The 19,968-nt window shown below is 44.7% G+C and overlaps 1 protein-coding gene across 6 annotated transcripts in view; it reads left to right on the forward strand.

The window, feature by feature from the left end:
* Window positions 1–19,968, forward strand: part of ITPR2 (inositol 1,4,5-trisphosphate receptor type 2) — a 387,592-nt gene that overhangs the window by 39,535 nt on the left and 328,089 nt on the right. For all 6 annotated transcript variants that reach the window (XM_082240062.1, XM_082240063.1, XM_082240060.1 and 3 more), the window contains exons 3-4: window positions 17,688–17,803; window positions 18,719–18,805. In XM_082240062.1, the coding sequence (XP_082096188.1) occupies window positions 17,688–17,803; window positions 18,719–18,805 (203 nt within the window). The remainder of the gene's footprint in view (window positions 1–17,687; window positions 17,804–18,718; window positions 18,806–19,968) is intronic.

A 19,968-nucleotide genomic window follows, 5' to 3' on the forward strand; every position in this document is an offset into this window, starting at 1 on the left:
GAGCTGGGATCTGGAAGCAGCTCTGACATTAATACATGCCAAATTCCAAATCACCTGCCTCAGATTAACCCCTTGATGTCGCTGAATTGTTTGCCAAGGCACAGGGAAGTTGTGAGGAAATGTGTTCCTTTTGCTTTTGTGCTTAATTTCCCAGAGTGAAAAACTCCTTATCCAAAGTTCTGTCTCAAAGTTCTGTTTTCCATTAAAACTAACTCTAACCCTCACCTTAGAAATTGACATTGGAGTCACTTGCGGGTGTTGGCAAGAGGGTGTGGTATGGTGAGGGAAATGCCCTTATGTATGTTTGACTGTGGCTCACGGAGCCTCAAATGTGCATTTCCTTTATCCCTACCCCACTGTGGTCCTGATAGTGTTAAGTCAGGCACAGGGAATCTCAGGGCGGAGGGCGGGGGGATGCAGTCATTTGGGTCTCTCCGTGTCAGGAGCCGGAGACAGAAGCAGGCCAGCAATAAAACACCCACTGTCAAATAAGTTAGCTCTTTATTCAAAGTCACCCAAACAGTGCAGGCCTAGTTATCACAGCAACTCTTCCCAGTAGGTCTTGCTTCAATGAGGCAGTTGCAAAGACTGAAGATCCGCACCTTCTCTCCACTCTCCAAGACCTCCTCCTTTGTGTCCTTCCCCAGCAACCAGATACTCCTTTGTTGTCTCTTTTTGCTATTCCCTCTTCATTTCACTTTGTGGTCTCGGAGACCAGAGGGGAGCTGAGCTGAAAGGAAGGGGAGAACCCCAGGCTTCTTTAGCAGCCTTTCTCATATTTGCCTCTTGGCCCCCCTCATCTCCAGCCTCGTGATTCTGAACTGCTCTCTGCCACAGCTTCTTCCTGCTCACTAAACCCTGTTGCCTCTTTGGCTTCCAACAATTCCTCCTCCCAGTCTGATCCCTTTTTGCCCTCTGACCACTTATTGCCGTCACACCACTAATGCCCAGGCTCTGAGCTTTCTTTCCAGACCACTTCTTTGCATTCAGCCAGTCCATTACACTCTGTCTGAGGCCTCAAAACTGTCCTCTGCTCTATGTCCTTTTCTGGTGCTTTTGCATGGCTGGAATTTGTCCTTGAACTGCAATAATGCCTCTTGCTTGCATGGATGGAGAAATCTCTGGGAGGCAGCTCATCAGGCCCTGGAGATTTGAATTCATTTACTACCTCTTTCCTAAATTGGGCTGCAGCTCCCTCCTTACATCATTTACTCTGTTTGTTGTGGTGTGGGGTTTGTGATTTCAGCTCTCTTGACATAATATGCTGGAGACAAGTTCTCTAGTAACACTTCTTTATTAAAGCAAACAAGACTGAAGCCTGAGGAGGAGAAAGCTACATTTATAGGGACAGGGAACTAGCTAGAAAGGATACATTTTGGAGGGAACAATATCAGGCAATCACAGTCCTGCCTTTTGGAGGAAACCAATAAGACAGAGGATCCAAATACAGCAGCTTAAATGAACCAATAGTAGCTGTACCCTTTGAAACCAAAAGGCAGTTACTTTACCCTAATGCAAATACAGACAATAATAATACAGATATAAAATCCTTTGACTCAATACACAACACTGTTATCACCAGGTTGGGCCTTGTTTTCCTTTTGGGTGAAGATAGAGGCAAAGTAGGTGTTGAGTAGTTCTGCCTTTTCTCTGTTACTCAATAACATTTCTCCAACTTCTTCACACAGAGGACCCTACCGCTTGCTTGTTCTTCCTCTTACTTAGGACATAGCTGAATAGACCTTTTAAAATTAATTTTAACCTCTCTTGCAAGCCCGACCTCATTCTGAGCTTTAGCTAGCCCGACTTTCCCCCTGCAACTGTTGGCTACACGTGTATGCTCCTCCTTTGTGATTTCCCCTTTCTTCCATTTCTTATACATGCCCTTCTTAATTCTCAACTCATCTGTAAGCTCATAGCAGCCACACTGGTTTCCTTAGATGCCTCTCACTTTCTTTCTTGTTGGTATTGTCTGTATTTGGGCCTTCAATATTTCTCCTTTAAGAAACTCCAATCCTCTTTGCTCCCTTCTCTTTGAGTATTTCTGACCATGGGATCACACCCAGTAGCTCCCTTTTTTTAAATATATATATATATATTCATTGCTTTTCCAACAACTTAAACACTACAAAAAACAACAAAAAAAGAATAGACAATACAGTACAATGCAAAAACACTACATAACACTAACACAAAACACTAACACATTAAACTAACAAAACAAAACAAAAACAATTTAAAACACATCAAATAATTTCAATATCTTATCTTTCATTCACTTATTTCAACGACCTCCTCACACCTCCCTTTTTGTATTCCACTTCTATTAATTATTTCAGCAATTCCTTTCCATCTTCCTCTGTTTTCTATCCTAAAATTATCTTAACATTCTAACCTTATTTTCCCCCTTTAATATTCTATTAATCTATTTATACTTAATTCCTTATAACATTTCTACTAAAGCCATATAACTTCATTCCAACATTCTTCTAACATTCATTAATTTTGCAGTATTTCTGTAAATAGTCTTTAAACTTTTTCCAGTCTTCTTCTACCGACTCTTCTTCCTGGTCTCGGATTCTGCCAGTCATTTCCGCCAGTTCCATATAGTCCATCAACTTCATCTGCCATTCTTCCTGGGTGGGTAAATCTTGTGTCTTCCAATACTTCGCGATGAGTATTCTTGCTGCTGTTGTTGCATACATAAAAAAAGTTCTATCCTTCTTTGACACTGTCAGAGCTGCCTCAGGTCCCAGCTCACAAAGGACCAACACCAGTTGCTCTTTATATACAGAAATGTTTATTGAAGTTCATTGTCCGTTTCACAGTCGCGGCGCGCAGCTCTACGTCTGTAACGCTAGACCATTGAAGTCCCCTCTGAGTCAGACCCTCCCCTGCACCAGTTTAAGAGCCTCCTTCTTTCCTCCCTTTTCCGCAGGGTCTTCCTGCCCGCTGGGGTTTCGCCCCTCCTGGATTCCTCTGACGCCAAATCCCCAGATTGCTCCCCCTCCCTCCTGCGGGCTTTAGGACCTGGCTCCCCTTCCGGGCTCTCTGTCTTCCCGCGCGCCTGTACATTCGAACTTGGTGCGCGCGCCCAACTTCCAACCTTCCTTCTGATGGTCACATTACTCCCCTCACTGCTCCCCTCCCCTTCCGGGAGGATGGCTTGTTCTGACTTTCCCTCCGCTCCTGCTGACGGAGCTGCTTCCCCCGACACACTGGAACTTCCCCCCCTCGCCACGCTCTGGTGGGGAAGCTGGTCCTGATTTCCAGCTGCTGCTTTGGGATTCCCTGCTGGCCCCTTGTCCCTGATGCGTCCCCCCTGGGACCCCACTTCTTCTGACCACAGGCGCCCCCTTCTGGGAATCCTCTGATTCGCTGGAGAGGCTCATGGAGTCCCTTGGGCCACCCCCATCTTCCTCCTCGCTGTCCTGGGATTCTTCCCAATCGCTCTCCATCTCCTGCCTCCCCTGTGCCGCTGTCCCTGAACCCCTGACAGACACCAATTGGCCGACCATGCCCAGGAGAAAGGCCTTTGGTTTCTTCAGGAAGGTATATTTGAATACCTTTTTCATTTCATTATAAATCATCTCCCATAATGTCTTAATCCTTGGGCATGTCCACCAAAGGTGAAAAAATGTACCTTCAGTCTCATTACATTTCCAACATTTATTATCGGGCAAATGGTAGATTTTTGCAAGCTTGACTGGTGTCATGTACCACCTATAAATCATTTTCATTAAGTTTTCTCTTAGGGCATTACATGCCGTGAATTTCATACCTGTGGTCCATAACTGTTCCCAGTCAGCCATCATTATGTTATGTCCAACATCTTGTGCCCATTTACCTAATCATAGCTGATTTCACCATTTCATCCTGAGTATTCCATTTCAACAGCAAGTTATACATTCTTGACCAATTCTTAATTTTTGGATCTAATAATTCTGTTTCCAATTTTGATTTTTCCACCTGGAAACCAACTTTTTTGTCCAAATTGTATTCCTCCATTATTTGGTAATAATGAAGCCAATCTCGCACTCTGTTTTTCAATTTTTCAAAGCTCTGCAATTTTATTCTGTCTCCATCTTGTTCCAAAATTTCCCAATATTTCGGCCATTTGGCCTCCATATTGAGTTTTTTCTGTGCCTTCGCTTCCATTGGTGACAACCATCTTGGGGTTTTCTTTTCTAACAAATCCTTATATCTTATCCACACATTAAACAATGCTTTTCTAACAATATGATTTTTAAACTCTTTATGTGCTTTTACCTTATCGTACCACAAATAAGCATGCCAGCCAAATGCATTATTGAAACCTTCTAGATCCAACACGTCAGTGTTTTCAACAAGCAGCCATTCTCTCAGCCAGCAAAAAGCAGCTGATTCATAATAAAGTTTAAGGTCTAGCAGGGCAAATCCACCTCTTTCTTTAGCATCTGTTAATATCTTAAATTTTATTCTAGGCTTCTTGTCCTGCCAAACAAATCTGGAAATATCTTTCTGCCACTTCTTGAAACAATCCATCTTATCCAAAATTTGCAATGTTTGGAATAAAAACATCCTTGGCAATACATTCATTTTTATCACAGCAATTCGACCTAACAATGATAATGTAGTGGTTGGGAGTTACTCGTGCGTAATCCTGCTCCGTTTGAGCATTAGATTGCCTGGTTAAACCCTCCGGACTGCACAGCCCATCTCAGTGTGGCTGCCCTTAGTCACTCGTAGAATCTGTCTGTGGGCGTTTCTTAAAGCGCTGCCAACATAAGAATTGTTTGACGCCCAATCGTCTCCGCCTCTCACTGCGTGGGAGTCTCCTGCGCAGGGTGGGCGTGGGCAGCGGGGTGCTTGGGCTCTCCTCACTAACTTCCAACGAAGAGTCCGGGAGCCCCTGCACCTCCCTGTCCCTTTGTTCTCCCGGATCCCTGGTGTTACACTCATTCTCTTCCTCTTCTTCCCAGCTGAGTCTCCCTCTAGCGCTGGGACCTTCTCCTGCAGAATCAGAGACCCTCTCCTTCTCCCGTGCCTCTGATGTCAGTTCCCTGACAGATAACTTCAAATTTGTCCATATTTCTAAATCCTTTTTCACTTCCATCCAACATTTTTCATAATTATCCTTAAATAAATTCACATTTTTGGCAGTCATGGTAACCCCTAAGTATTTCACTTTCTTAACCAATGTTAGTCCTGTCTCCTCCTGAAACTTCTCTCTCTCATTCACAGTTAAGTTTTTCTCTAAGACCTTAGTTTTCATCTTGTTCAACTTAAAACCTACTACCTGTCCAAATTCTTGGATCAGTTCCAATACCCTTTTAGTACTAGATTCTGGCTCCTGTAAAGTCAATACTAAGTCATCAGCAAATGCTTTCAGTTTGTACTGTTTAGCTCCCACTTGTATACCTTTAACCTCTTTGTCCTTTCTAATCATATTTAACAACACCTCAAGGACCGATATAAAGAGCAATGGAGAAATTGGGCAACCTTGTTGTGTCCCTTTCTCAATCTTAAACTCTTCTGTCACATTGTTCAAAATTAATTTTGCCTTTTGTTCTGAATAAATTGCACCTATACCACTTTCGAAACCTTGACCTACCCCCATCCCCTGTAGATTCTTCTTCATAAAACTCCAAGAGATGTTGTCAAAGGCTTTCTCTGCATCCACAAATATCAAAACTGCCTTAGTAATGATATTCACTTGTAGTTTTTCTAGAATATTAATTATATTCCTCATATTGTCAGAAAATGTCTGCCCGGGAGAAAGCCCGCTTGGTCTTTAAAAAAGGTGTTAGTAGAAGAAATTCATAATCTTTTAGCCAAAATATCTGCAAAAATTTTGTAATCCACATTAAGCAATGATATGGGGCGATAGTTCTTGAGCTGTGTCTTTTAGGTCTCTGTTTTCGGTGTAAGTGTAATGTAAGCTTCCTTCCACGACTCTGGTGCCTTTCTCCCTTCCAGTATTTCATTACAGACTTCCTTCAATGGTTGTATTAACCATTCTTTCAAAGATCTGTAATATCTTGAGGTCAAACCATCTGGTCCTGGAGATTTACCTAATTGCATGTTCTGAATGGCCCCTTCCACCTCCTGATCCGTTTATTTTGTGGTTCAGCATTAGCTGTTTTTCCTGAGAGATTTTATGTAGTCCATTTATTTTCAAAAATCGATCAGTGTCTATTTCTTTCTGCTTCTCCTGTGTATAAAGTTGTTTAAAATACCTCTGAAAACACATCCTGATCTCCACTGGGTTCTGTATATTCTTTCCTTCCACTTCCAGATTCGTAATAGTATTGAGTTTTTGTCTTTTTTTCATTGCCAGGCCAACAATTTCCCACACTTATTTGCCGATTCAAATGTCTTTTGCCTCGGCGACTTCCGGGTTGGCGCGACCGGCTAATGGCGGATTCCCTCCGAGCTCCGGAGGGAATCGGCTTGACAGGGGGCTGGGTCTTGCCGTGCCGGCGACACGGGGACCCTTAAAAACCATGGGCACGGAGCCCGTGGACATGGTGACTCGGCAGGCACCGTAAGCGCCCTCCCGACTCGTGAAGAGCCTTTTTAAAGGCTATGGAATGGGTGCCGAGGAGTGGCGTGGTGCTGTGAGTCTTCTGCTTCCCCTGCCGAGCGAAGCCGCATGCCATTTGTCAGACAGCGCTGACTTCTTCCTACAAAAATTTGGACTTAAAATCAAGAACAACAACCCGTGAGTAATTTGGAAATTGGATTACAAATACCTCGGTTTTGGATTTGGCACGAGCGGGGGAGGTGAAAAAAAGGGAAGTCCGCCTCCCCCCTATTGTAAATAGTTTAAAGCAAGGATCTGTCAACTAAGGTTGCGGGAAGAATTGTTGTGATTGGATAAGGATATAAATTCCACGGATTTAAAGGACTAAGCTAATGTGCTGGAGGACAAGAGTTTATTTTGTTTGGATTAAGTATCACTTTTCTCAAACCCGGGAGTAACCCGTGAAAAGAGCCTGCTGAAAATCTACAGAAAACTTTTGACAGCTGTCAAATTAGCTGTCAAAGTTGGAAAAACCGAAAGCTTAAACTCTAACCGGCTATATTGTTACAAAATATTGAAAGTAAAGAAAGACTGATACAAATAAATCTGACTTTTGGATCGGAAGGGAAAAGAACATTACGTAACCAGAATCCCTCTAGAGGGGATTCTTGGACATTACAAGAATGGAACTAAGACAGGGAATACAGGAAATACGAGCTGGCTTGAAAGAGCTGATCTTTCTCGTGGGAAAGCTGCGAGAGATGACCGAGCAAGGCCAAGTTTTGTCTACGAGCCCTATAAATCCGAAGTTAATAGAAAACATACCTACTGAGTTGGAAAGGGACTTGATGTTTAAAACACAGGCAACTGGACAAGAAAAGGAACCAAAGATTGAGGAGGAAAAGATACCTGCTAAACAGGAGGAGCAGAAAGAAGGGATGGCTGAAACGTTACAGAAGTCAAAAGAGAGCCGGAGACCTGCTAAGATGAACTCTAATTTGACCAAGGTGAAAGCTGGACTATTTGGGACATATAGACTTAAGAAACAGAGCTGGAGCTCCACCTTTAAACAAGTAGGCCTCGCTGGAAGAATCATGGTCAGCATTGAGAAAGTACTTCTTCGATCTTGGGTGTTTAGTATGAGAGACTTTCGAAGAAACCGGCTGAAAGGGACTGAGAGAGATTTGAGAGCCTCGGACATAAGGTCACCAGGCTAAAAAGATGGACTAACTGGACTTTGGTTTGGGACTGAAACCGGGGAGAGAAGGGTGAGGTTTAGAAGTCCAAAGGGGGCCTGATTTTTATTTTGCATTGTAAAAATTATATGTTCATTACTATCATAAGAATGGGGAATCCGTGGATGGTAATTAGGGACAACCTTAGGAAAGGTATTTTTTTGACTTTGTTTCTATATCTCTTTTTTCCTCTCTTTATATAAGGGTTAAGGTATATATTCTAAAAATTGCTAACTAAATTAAATTAAGGTATAATAATGAATTAAGGCTTAAATTTATTATAAAGAATTACATTAATAATTTATGGTTAAGTGAACTAATAAACTATGTTTAGGACACTAAGGAAAAAACTTGCTTGAACGAACAATTGGAGTTGGAATACAATAAGGGGAGACGTGGGGAAGTCATGAAAAGAAGGTATTGAAAATGAGTGCTAAAAGGTGGAAACTTTTTTTTGTTTTTTGTGTTTTCTTTTTTTCTTTTTTTTCTTTTTCTTTTTTCTGTTTTGTTGTTTGTAACCTTTTGAAACTTTAATAAAGATTATTATAAAAAAAACAAATGTCTTTTGCCTCATCTGTTTAATCTTCCATTCTATTTCCTGATTCATCAGCTTCATATATTGTACTTGGTATAACTTTATCTCTTTCAGGATCTCCTGTGACTTTGGTTTTGCTCTCAGTTTCTTCTCTCCTTCCTTTATTTTCCCCAATATTTTATTCTTTTTTTCATTCTGAGTTCTCTTCTTAATTGCATTCTGTTGTATTAGGAATCCTCTCATTACCGCCTTACTTGCGTCCCAAATTACTCTTTTTTCCACTGTAGTATTCATGTTTATCTCAAAATAGCCTCATAGAGTTTTTTTGGGCCTTCTTGGTCACCTCTTCATTCCTAAACAAAGTATCGTTCATCCTCCATCTAAAGGAACCAATTGGCGTCAATTTCATTTCCATCTTCACAGCATTATGATCAGAACAAGTTTTAGGGCAAATCTCCACTTTGCTGATCTTCGGAACCAATCCCCTGGTTACCCAGATTTGGTCAATTCTTGTCCATGTCATTTTAGCCTCAGAGAAGAACGTTCCCTCTCTTCCCAGAGGGTTCTTCATTCTCCAAATGTCAACTAAATCCATATTTTCAGTCATGTCAAAAAAGGTTTTTTTAGTCTGCCATCTTTAGTGACTACCTGTCTCTGTGCTTTGTCCATGTTTGTAGACACCACTCCATTCATGTCTCCCATCAAGATCATATTGTAGTCCATATAGTCCATCAGAGTCTCATGTAGCTTCTTAAAAAACTCCGATTTTCCTTCATTTGGTGCATAAATACCTACAATCAGAAATTTCTCTCCTTGTGATTGAATTTCAATTGCAACAAATCTTCCTTGGTCATCTTTGAATATGAATTTTGGTGATAGGCTCTCCTTTGCATAAAGGACCACTCCTCTTTTTTTAACTTTGTCTGATGAGATAAATTCTTGGCCCAGTCTTTTATTACTCAATATTTTCCTGTGTAGCCTTATCACATGTGTTTCTTGTAAACAAATCAAGTCCAAATGTTCTTTTTTCAATAAATGAAAGACTCTCCACCTTTTTAAGGAGTTCAGTCCATTCACATTCCAGCTCGAAATCTGCAACGCCATCATGTAATTACGCTGATATTCCTCCAACTGCACCCAGTGCTTGCTCTTCTTCTGTTGGTGGTGGTGGTGACACGTTCACTGGAAGATCCAGTCCAAAAGATAGTGCTGATATATCCAATATTCCCGTATTTGGTGATCTTCTACCCGAAGCTCTTTGCTCTGGTCCTCTATCTGGTGATCTTCTATCCAATGCTCTTGGTTCTTTTCCAAGTTCCTTCCAGATCTTCTTCGTATTTATACAAAAACTTTACTTTATCTTCTACTGATCTTATTTTTATTTTCCTTCCTTTGAAACTGAAGGATAGACCTTGGGGAAACTCCCACCTAAAGATGATTTTGTTCCTTCTCAGGAGGGCAACAATATCTCTGTAATTTGGCCTAAGATCCAAAAGATGTTTCGGGACATCTTTAAAAGTTTCCACTCTTGACTGATGTACTTCTAAGCTCTTCTGGTAGTGCCAGCCCAAGATTCTATCTCTCTCTTCTTTAGTTCAAAGGGTGATCAAGCAATCTCTTATTCTATTCTTCTCTTTTTTCCCCTCCTCTTCCAAGTCTGAAGGCCCTCACAATTCTAAACTCTTCTTGACCCAAGTCCAAATCCCCAAAGGCAGCAAATTCCTGTGTAAGAAAGTCTGTCAAGTTTTCCTTCTCCAATTCGGGTAGGGCTCTAATCCTCAGATTCGTCTGTTTTTCTTTAAGTTCAATCATAGCAAGCATCAACTTATGTTCATCAAGTTGCCTCTGTAGGGCTGGGACTCTCTCTCTCTCCAGTTGTGTTACTTTACATTCAGCAGCAGTAGCTTTCTCCCTGGCTTCCTCCGCAGTCTGCCGTATCAAAGTAGATTCCTGTATCAGTTTCTGGATAGTTTCTATATTAGCGTTCACCTTTTGTCCCAGATTATTTATACTTTCTGTATTTAAGTCAATTTTAATAGTTGCAGCATCCACTTTCGCATTCGTCGCATCCACTTTCACATTTGTCGCATCTGCTTTCTTATTAAGCTGCTCCAATGAATCAATTATCTTACTTAATGCAACCGCTAAGGCCTCTTCTGTCGACATTCCTCTTGATTTTGAGTGTACTGGTACAGAAGCAGCAGCAGAAGAAGCAGGGAGGCCTTGTGTTGAGCCTCTCCTAGTTTGCTGCCATGTCTTCCCAGATCTTAATGTTTTTTCAGCAGTTGACTGGTCTGTTTTTTCCTTTCCATTTGCCATAACACTTAAAAGATTCAAGGTCAGTCCCAGAGTCTCACAGTTTTTTATCTTGCAGCTGGAAATTCCCCTAGCCCAGCTCTTATAAAGCCACCAGTTTCAAAGGCTTCCACTAGGGGAAAACAGTTTCTATTTATATTAGTTAGTGATATCCTCTTTTAAACACAGTTCAAACAGTCCAAAGTTAGTTTCAGTTCTCAGTTACTTTTACTTCTTTTTCTTAAAGGCAGCCGGAGACATTAGAAACAATGTATTACTCTTATGCTACTGTCAATGAACGTTCTAAACACTGTCAATGGACATTCCACAAGACGTCAGTCCTCCTAGCAGCCCGTTCCCAGGGTCAGAGCGGCAGTATTTTAACTCTCTTCGCTCTCAGTCCACAACTCCCCCCCCTCTTCTCCTGCCTCCAAGGGGGGGTTTAATGTTCTTTACCGATGGAAATTTAGTCTTTTACAAAAGGCTTTCCAAGACTTCAGCTTGCAGCCTTATTGCTTCAATCTATTTACAAAAGGGGAAGGTGGACTTCCTGTGTTGAACTTCCTCATTTCGATACCAAATTAAATGTTTCAAAATCCAATTCTCCCGCTTCAGCTCTACTCACGGGTAATTACTTTAAAGCCAAATTGTCCACAGGAAAAAGTCAGCGCTCTCCGACAACAGCTATGCAGCTTCTCTCTGTGGAAGAAGCAGACCGGGGGTCGGCAACCTGCGGCTCCAGAGCCGCATGCGGCTCTTTAAAGCCTTTGCTGCGGCTCCGGGGCGGTGGCGAGGGAAGGAGGCGAGGGGCGGAGGTGACCAGCCTGCCGCCCGGTGGGCGGGGCGCCGTGAACCAGAGCGCCCCCCTCGCCAGGCAGACATCCGCAGCGTGGGAAGGCTTGCCGGACTTCCCGGCAAGGCTCCCCACGCTGCGGATAGCAGCCTGCCGCCCGGTGGGCGGGGCACCCTAAATCAGAGCGCCCCCCTCGCCAGGCAGACATCCGCAGCGTGGGGAGCCTTGCCGGACTTCCCGGCAAGGCTCCCCACGCTGCGGATAGCAGCCTGCCGCCCGGCGGGCGGGGCGCCCTAAATCAGAGCGCCCCCCTCGCCAGGCAGACATCCGCAGCGTGGGGAGCCTTGCCGGAGGTCCTGGCAAGGCTCCCCACGCTGCGGATAGCAGCCTGCCGCCCGGCAGGCGGGGCGCCCTAAATCAGAGCGCCCCCCTCGCCAGGCAGACATCCGCAGCGTGGGGAGCCTTGCCGGAGGTCCCGGCAAGGCTTCCCACGCTGCGGATAGCAGCCTGCTGCCCGGCGGGCGGGGCGCCCTAAAGCAGAGCGCCCCCTTGCCAGGCAGACATCCACAGCGTGGGGAGCCTTGCCGGACTTCCCGGCAAGGCTCCCCACGCTGCGGATAGCAGCCTGCCGCCCTGCAGGCATCGGCCAGCCCCACAAGCTCGGGGGACAGCAGGGAGGCGCAGCGCCGCCATCCCGCTGTTCCTCGACCTGGTTCGGTTTCCCCGACCTGCTTTTGGGGGGGAAATAAAGGGAAATTTTTTCCCTTTATTTCCCCCCAAAAAAACTAGGTGCGTCCTATGGGACGGAGCGTCCTTTGGGGCGAAAAATACGGTATTTTTATAATGACGAATGCCTCATTATAAATTATTATTTACATCAAGCACTGATTATGATTTATGGTACACTGGGGCCCTGATTAATTTTCTATGGCATTTTGGGGCATTGATTATTGGGCATAGCGAGTCGCGGTCGCGTGGAATTTGTGCTTTGTGACCGTTTGAAGTGGGGTTTTTTTCTTGGGAGGCTGGGCGGCACGAAGAGAGGGATTATTTTTATAATGACGAGGATGACATTGGGCCCTCAGTATTAATTATTATTTACATCAGGCACTGATTATGATTTATGGTTCACTAGGGCCCTGGTTAATTTTCTTTGGCATTTTGTGGCATTGATTATGCAGTCGCGGTCGCGTGGAATTCCACGTGGAGTTAGTTGCCTGAAGCCCCTTTTTAGTTGCTTGAAGCCCCTTTTTAAACTTAAGCAGGTGAAAGTTTGGTGAATTGCTGCCAAGGAGTGTGGTGGAGTCTCCTCCTTTGGAGGTCTTTAAGCAGAGGCTTGACAACCATATGTCAGGAGTGCTCTGATGGTGTTTCCTGCTTGGCAGGGGGTTGGACTCGATGGCCCTTGTGGTCTCTTCCACATATGTATGTGAGCAGGTCTTTTCCAACATGAACTATATTAAAAACAAGCACCGATCACGCCTCACAGATGACAGCTTGCAAGCCTGTGTGAAAATGAAGGTGACGTCTTACAGCCCTGATGTGCAGACACTGAGCACTGAGGTTCAGGAGCAAAAGTCCCATTAACCTGGATACCTGGTTGTAAATTAAATATTTTAATTAGCTATTAATTTGTCCTTTTTTCTTGAGATTGACAGCTGACTGCACGATCCTGTATATATAGCATTAAGGCCAGAAACAATATATGTAGTGTTATATTTGTTTTAAATGTTGCAATGTTTTTGCGGCTCCCAGTTGTTGTTGTTTTTTCGGAAACGGGTCCAAGTGGCTCTTTTTGTCTTAAAGGTTGCAGACCCCTGAAGCAGACGATTCGAAGCACCTTGCCGCTCACCCCACATCGCTCCGGAACCCCGAAACCGGGTTTCCCCGCGAGTAGTGGAGGCGCAAAAGGTGCCCGCCGAATCCCACGCTCACAGGCTTCTCTCACCTGTGATTTTTTGTGGGCCTCTGCCTTCGCCGTGGCGGCCAGACCCAGTTCCCACGGGGCAAATTCCTCCCGATCAGAGGAATTCCGCCATTGCCTGAGGCGCCTCCCCGGAAGTCCACACCCAGTAGCTCCTTAGGCTTTTTGAAATTTATCTTCTTATAGTCCAGAGTGCGTTTCTGACTATGCTCAGTTTTCCCTTGCCTCTGTATTGTGAAACCCAGGAGAACATGATCACTTCCTCCCAAGTTTCCGAGTGCTGTCACTTCATTGGTCAGTTCCTCCCTATTGGTGAGGATCAGGTCCAAGACAGATGATCCCCTGGTTGTTTACTCCACCCTCTGGGAAACAAAATTGTCAATGAGGCAATGGAGGAATTTATCAGACCTTCTATTCTTGGCAGAGTTTGAGTCCCAACTGAGATCGGGGAAGTTGAAGTCCCCAGTGACTACTATATCTCTTCTTTTTGAATGTTTGGTAATCTGCTCTAGTGAGGCACCATCCAAGTCTTCAGTTTGGCTTGGCAGTCTATAGCAGACACCCACAATAAGGTCCCTGTTGTTTCTCTCTCTTACAAGTTTTACTCATATACTCTCAATCTGCTTTCCATGCTCCAGGTCATAGATTTCTTCACAAGTGTACACATTATTTACATATAATGCTACTCCTCCTCCCTTCCTGTTTGGTCTATTTCTTTTAAACAGGTTATACCCCTCAATTCCTACATTCCAGTCATGAGTCTCATCCCACCAGGCTTCAGTAATGCCTACCAGGCCGTATTTGCAATCCTGTACTAAAAGCTCCAATTCGTCTTGCTTGTTTCCCACACTCTGTGTATTTGTGTAGAGACAACTGAAACCATGAGTCGTTCCCTCCAGCTGCTTCCTTCCTGTAGTTTCTTGCCCTTTAGCAGGTTTCTGGAGCACTGCCTCAGTTTCCTGTTCATCAATTAAGCTATTATCCCCAGCGCCAGGTGCTATTCTGTTGTTTGTAATGTTGTCTCCCTCCTCAAGATCTAGTTTAAAGCTCTCCTGATCTTGAGACTTTTAGCAAAGCCACTCTTGCCAACCACGGTGAGGTGCAGCCCATCTTTCACCAGAAGCCCTTAAGGAAGCAGAGACCATGATCCAAGAAGCCAAATCCTTCCTGATGACACCACCTGCACAGCCATAGTATTTTCTTCTCTCTTTCTTGGCCACAACATTCAACAGGAAGGAGTGATGCCCAGTGTCTCATAGTCTCTGCCCAGTGTCTCATAGTCCCTTGCTATGTGTTGCAGGCTGTGTGTGGCAGTATGTGTGGCTATGTGTGGCAGCATTATTTGCACCCACATGAATCAGAAGGAGGGGGAAGTGGTCAGTAGGCTTTATAAGACTTGCCAGTTTCTACGTCACATTGTGCTGTGCTTTCCAAAGCCTGTTTGGAGTTTTCTAATGTCCGCACCTGCTGTTCGTGAGTCTTCTCCACTTGTCTACTGGAGCTTTTTTTTAATAGTGCTGGGATAAGTTACAAAGGCAGGAACCTTATGGTTTGAATTACACCACACATTTCCTTGCATTTTGCTGGTTCATCACTTCTGCAGAAAATCTAGGACTGACTAGATGAAAAAGCACTAAATTTATTGAGCTGTTAGCTCTTCTTGCTCTAGAGTGGCCCAAGAGCAGAGATCTGTGAAAATTAGCTTTTATTGTTTACTATTTTTCATACCCGGTGAATATGAGACCAAAACAAAAAAGGGATAGTAGTGAATTATTTATTATTTATTTATTTATTTTCTATACCACCCTATACCCGAAGGTCTTAGGGCAGTTCACATAAAATATCAAATACATAAAACAAAAACAAAACCAACAACCCAATACCCCCCCCAAGAGCCAGCATTTTTTAAAAGGGTGTAAGATGTAGATCAAGTCAAGACCTGGCCGAAAAGGAACATTTTTGCCTGGCGCCTAAAGGTGTATAGTGAAGGCGCCAGACGAACTTCCCTGGGGAGAGCATTCCACAGACGGGGAGCCACTGCAGAGGAGGCCCCGGTCTCATTTTGCCACCCCCTGAACCTCTCAAGGAGGAGGCACATGAAGGAGGGCCTCAGAAGGTGATCTCAAGGTCCAGGTAGATTCATATGGAAACAGGTGGTCCTTGAGGTATTGTGGTCTTGAGCCAAATTCAGAAGCCTTATTATGAAAGTCTACTGCACAACCAGAGGCCTGGCTGTGTTAATCAGTACTGAAGGCATTCTGTATGCAAACACACCAAAGGCACATCTAGCACAACTTTCTGTTCTCACAGCAGCCAAGCAAAATGCTGGTTTGAAACCCACAGGCAGGACATGAGCGCAACAGCACTCTCCTGCTTGTGATTCCCCACAACTGGAATTTGGAATATTTGGAATTTGCTGCTGCTGCTGCTTGTGTGAGTGCTGGGAAGACCGCTCCCTCTCCTGCCAACTCCATCCGGCCTAGGGGGCGGGGCCTGCACTACCATTACAGTTTAGAGGCCTGAGCAGCTACTGGCAGCAATGGACAAAATGGTTTTAAATGTTTTAATTGCTTTTAATTTGCAGCACCTTAAATGGTGGTTGTTGTTTTTTATAATATTATATTATTTCATTATTTTATTTTTGCTTGGGGTGGGATAAGTAGTTAGTCAGCGCTATTGTATCTCACTGTGTTTTGTTTGTTTTGTTCTGTTCTGTTCTGTTTGTTTTGTTTTATTATTATTATTCTGTTAAATTATTATGTAGTTTGTATTTTGCTTTTTAAGGGGAAGGGTCATGGCTGCCTGGGAGTGGGCCTCAGCCAATAGATTGGGTGGGGCAGGTTCCACAGGGGGGATGTATTGGGACACCCGATCTCAGTGATCACGGGCAGGAGGAGGAGTTATGCTAAGACCAGACCATTGTCATTACCGAGGAGGCAGGTTTAGTCGTTGTCTGAGGACTATCCCTGCCTCCAGGTCTGGTCCTGACCGGAAGGATACAGTAATCAGCAAGGGAAACCCACATGACCTGAAAGTGTTGCTGTGCAATGCCAGGTCAATGATGAATAAAACCACTGCCATCCACGACCTGATTGTGGATGGAGGATTTGACCTGGCATGTGTGACAGAGACCTGGTTGGATGAAGCAGATGGGCCTGTCCTTGCCGCTGCTTGCCCACCAGGTTTCTCTTATGCACAGCAACCCAGGTCATGTGGGCGGGGAGGGGGGGTTGCAGTGATTTTTAGGAAGTCATTAGTCTGCACCAGGCGTCCTATTGGGAAGACCCAGTTTTCTGAGTGCATGTTCTGGAAGTTGGGCAATAGGGACAGTACAGGATTCCTACTGGTGTACCGACCTCCCCGCTGCACCAAGGATTCCCTGCCCGAGCTGCTTCAGGTCGTGGCAGATATGCTGCTGGAGACACCTAGCTTGGTTGTCCTGGGGGATTTTAACATCCATGCCGACACGACCTTACAAGGGGCCGCTCGGGACTTCGTGGAAAGCATGGCCTCCATGGGGCTGTCCCTGAATAAGTTTGGCCCAACTCATAGCCGTGGACATGCCTTAGACTTGGTGTTCACCTCTATGGATGTTGGTGATCTGACACTAACTAAAAGCGAAACAAAAGAAGTGCCATGGTCAGATCACTTCCTGGTGCAACTGGACTTCTCCACAACCCTTCCCCTCTGCAGGGAGGTGGGACCAATTCAGATGGTCCGCCCCACCACTTAATGGATCCAATTGGCTTGCAGAGAGTGGTAGGGGATGCTATATCCCAAGTTGATGGCCTTTCAGCCGATTCCCTGGTGGCACGCTGGAATGCGGAGTTAACCAGGGCTATTAACTGTCTGGCTCCGAAGCACCCTCTCCGATTGCATGGAGCCCGGACAGCCCCGTGGTTTTCCCCAGAGCTGAGGGTGATGAAATAATCGTTGAGACGGCTAGAGCGCCGGTGGCGGAAAACTCATTCTAAATCAGACCGGACACAGGCTAGAGCTCAACGTCGAGCCTACCAAGTGGCAATGGCGACGGCGAAGAGGGCCTTCTTCACCGCCTCCATTGCATCTGCAGAAAACAGCAGCAGGAGACTTTTTCAGGTGGTTCGCAATCTATCGGAACCACCTGTACCACCGGGGCCTGGTAGGGACCCCAAGATCTCCTGCAATGCTTTTGCAAAGTTTTTTGCAGATAAAATCGCTCAGATTCAGAAGGAGGTAGACTCCACCGTGGGAGCAGGGCCAGGGCGGGAGAGTGCTAGAGTTCAGTCTGGTCCTGTTACATGGGATCAATTCCAATCTGTTACCTCCGAGTATTTGGAATCAAAAACATATGCAGAATCTCATAGCTGACTGCTGCAAGGAAATAAGAAACAAATGTGATTTTATTTTCTTGTCTTCAGACTGCCTTTTTAAGGTATGTCCTATGAACCGATACTCTGCACAGAAACAATACTGGAAAGCCAAGCAAGCAAAACAAGGGAACCACACGGAAGCCGCATTGCTGAAGAAGCTGCAAGTAAGTGGCACCTGAGCTCCCAGTCTTTGTTGCCTTTTTATGCAGCTGTTTGTTAGTGCCATGATGCACAGCTGTTAGTTCTTCAGCAGCTAAGCCCAAATTACTTTCTCCCAGCTGGTAATTCCACTGGGCTGAGAAACAACAAATTTAGATGACTCAAAACTGCTCTGTTTTGTTTCATCTAAGGACTATTCTTTCTCCCTTCTTAATCCCAGAGGTGGCTCACTGGGTGTGCCAGAGTCCCTCTGCTAGTTCCTGACAGGTGGGTTGCTGTTGCATACTGGGAGGGAGATGGGTGAGGTGGCTGGGAGGTTGGTCTGGTGCAGGTACATAAGTAGGAGTGTGGGATTGTCTCTGCCAATGTGTTTGCCCCATCCCAGCTCCCCCCACCCACTGCCTTGCCTTTCATCATCTCCCAGAGCTCCAATTCCCAGAGTGGTTCAACAATTGAGCTCTCTTTCCAGGTAACTCTGAGAAGTGTAGCTCTGTGAGGAAAATAAGTATCTCTCAGCCCCTTATCAACTGCAGTTCCCAATATGCTTTAGGGAATCCATGATGGTTTAAAGTAGTATCACAGTCCTTTAAATGGATAGTGCAGATGGGGCCAAAAGTAAGAGTTCTATCTGTTGTTCTCCCTACCTTTGCGTCTGGCCCTACCAGTCTTCTGCCTTTCACTCCACACACCTTTAGCATGTGCCCCCCAGAAGGTTTGCCCCTAATAAATAATAATAATAATAATAATAATAATAATAATAATACTTTTATTATTTATACCCCATCCATCTGGTGCTCCATCTGAAAAAAATCCCCACACACTCCAGTGCTAAAGCTTGAGAGGTTGAGTTCATGTAACAGTTTGTGACTTAAACTACAAAAACAAAACAAAAACTCCAAGAAACTGTGACTATTTTGCAGCATGCTGCAGAACTGGAACAAAAGCAGAATGAATGTGAGAACAGGAAACTGCTGGGTGAAATTGTGAAGTACAGCAACGTCATACAGGTGAGCCTTTGAAAACTAGACTGTCAGTTTCTCAAAACCTCAAGGTGAGCAGGAGTTTAAATATATCAGAAATGGCATGGAGTGTGAAAACATTACATACCTCCATGCCATACCAATCAGCTCTGCAGTGGGAGTTCCCCACAGTGGATTTTTTCGATGTGTGAAATCAGTAAGCATTGCCTAAAGCAGGCTTCCTCAACCTCAGCCCTCCAGATGTTTTTGGCTACAACTCCCATGATCCCAACATCTGGAGGGCTGAGGTTGAGGAAGCCTGGCCTAGAGGCAGAGAAGAAAGGGCAGGGCTCCTTTGCCTTTAACGACAGTGCAGGGGAGACTGTTTCAGGAAGCACTGTTTTCCTCACCGCAGCATGACAAGTTGCACCACCCCAGTGTCATCTCCTGCTCCTCTGTACCCCATCTTCCCTTATCTCTCTTTATCTTGTGTAGAAATGTAAACTGTAAGCACCTGGGCTTACAGGGGACCTTTCTCTTTGTTATATCACTTAGTACACTTAGACTACTATTCCCATCATCCTTGACTGCTGGTCCTGCTAGCTAGGGATACTGGGAGTTGTAGGCCAAAAACATCTGGAGGGCCAAGTTTGAGGAAACCTGACTTAGTAGAACAACATTTATGGTATTATATAAATAATACACATGATTAGAGGCAAAGGAGGCTCATATTCCTTTGCCCTTGGTCACCATAAGAAATAAATGAAAAAAGGAAGATATGGTGGAAATTGGGCATGTCAAAACTGAAAATCAGAAGAATTTGGAAGGAGTCATAAATTAAGGTCATTAGGCAGTAGATAGAGTGGTACGGGGGAGCCAACATGATGCCCTGCAGATGTTGTGGGACTCCTGTCAGTCTCAGCCAATGATCAGGGTGCTGAACTTCTTCATCAACACAGAGTGTGCACAGCGAATGGATCGTAGAAATAAAAAGCTGTCCACAGTATCTTTCCTTAGTTTTATTTTCAAAAACATAATAGCCAAACTCTGCAAGCCATCACTCCTCCTCACCAGCAGCTTACAAGACATTTGATCAAATTAAATACAGTTTCAATTAACCAATTATCCTATCACATCCCCTTCTGCACGTGGTGCATTAAGTACCGTATTTTTTTCGCACCATAGGACGCCCCGGACAATAGGACGCACCT

Source organism: Podarcis vaucheri (genome assembly GCF_965113315.1).
Source record: "Podarcis vaucheri genome assembly, chromosome: 10".
Taxonomy (NCBI): domain Eukaryota; kingdom Metazoa; phylum Chordata; class Lepidosauria; order Squamata; family Lacertidae; genus Podarcis; species Podarcis vaucheri.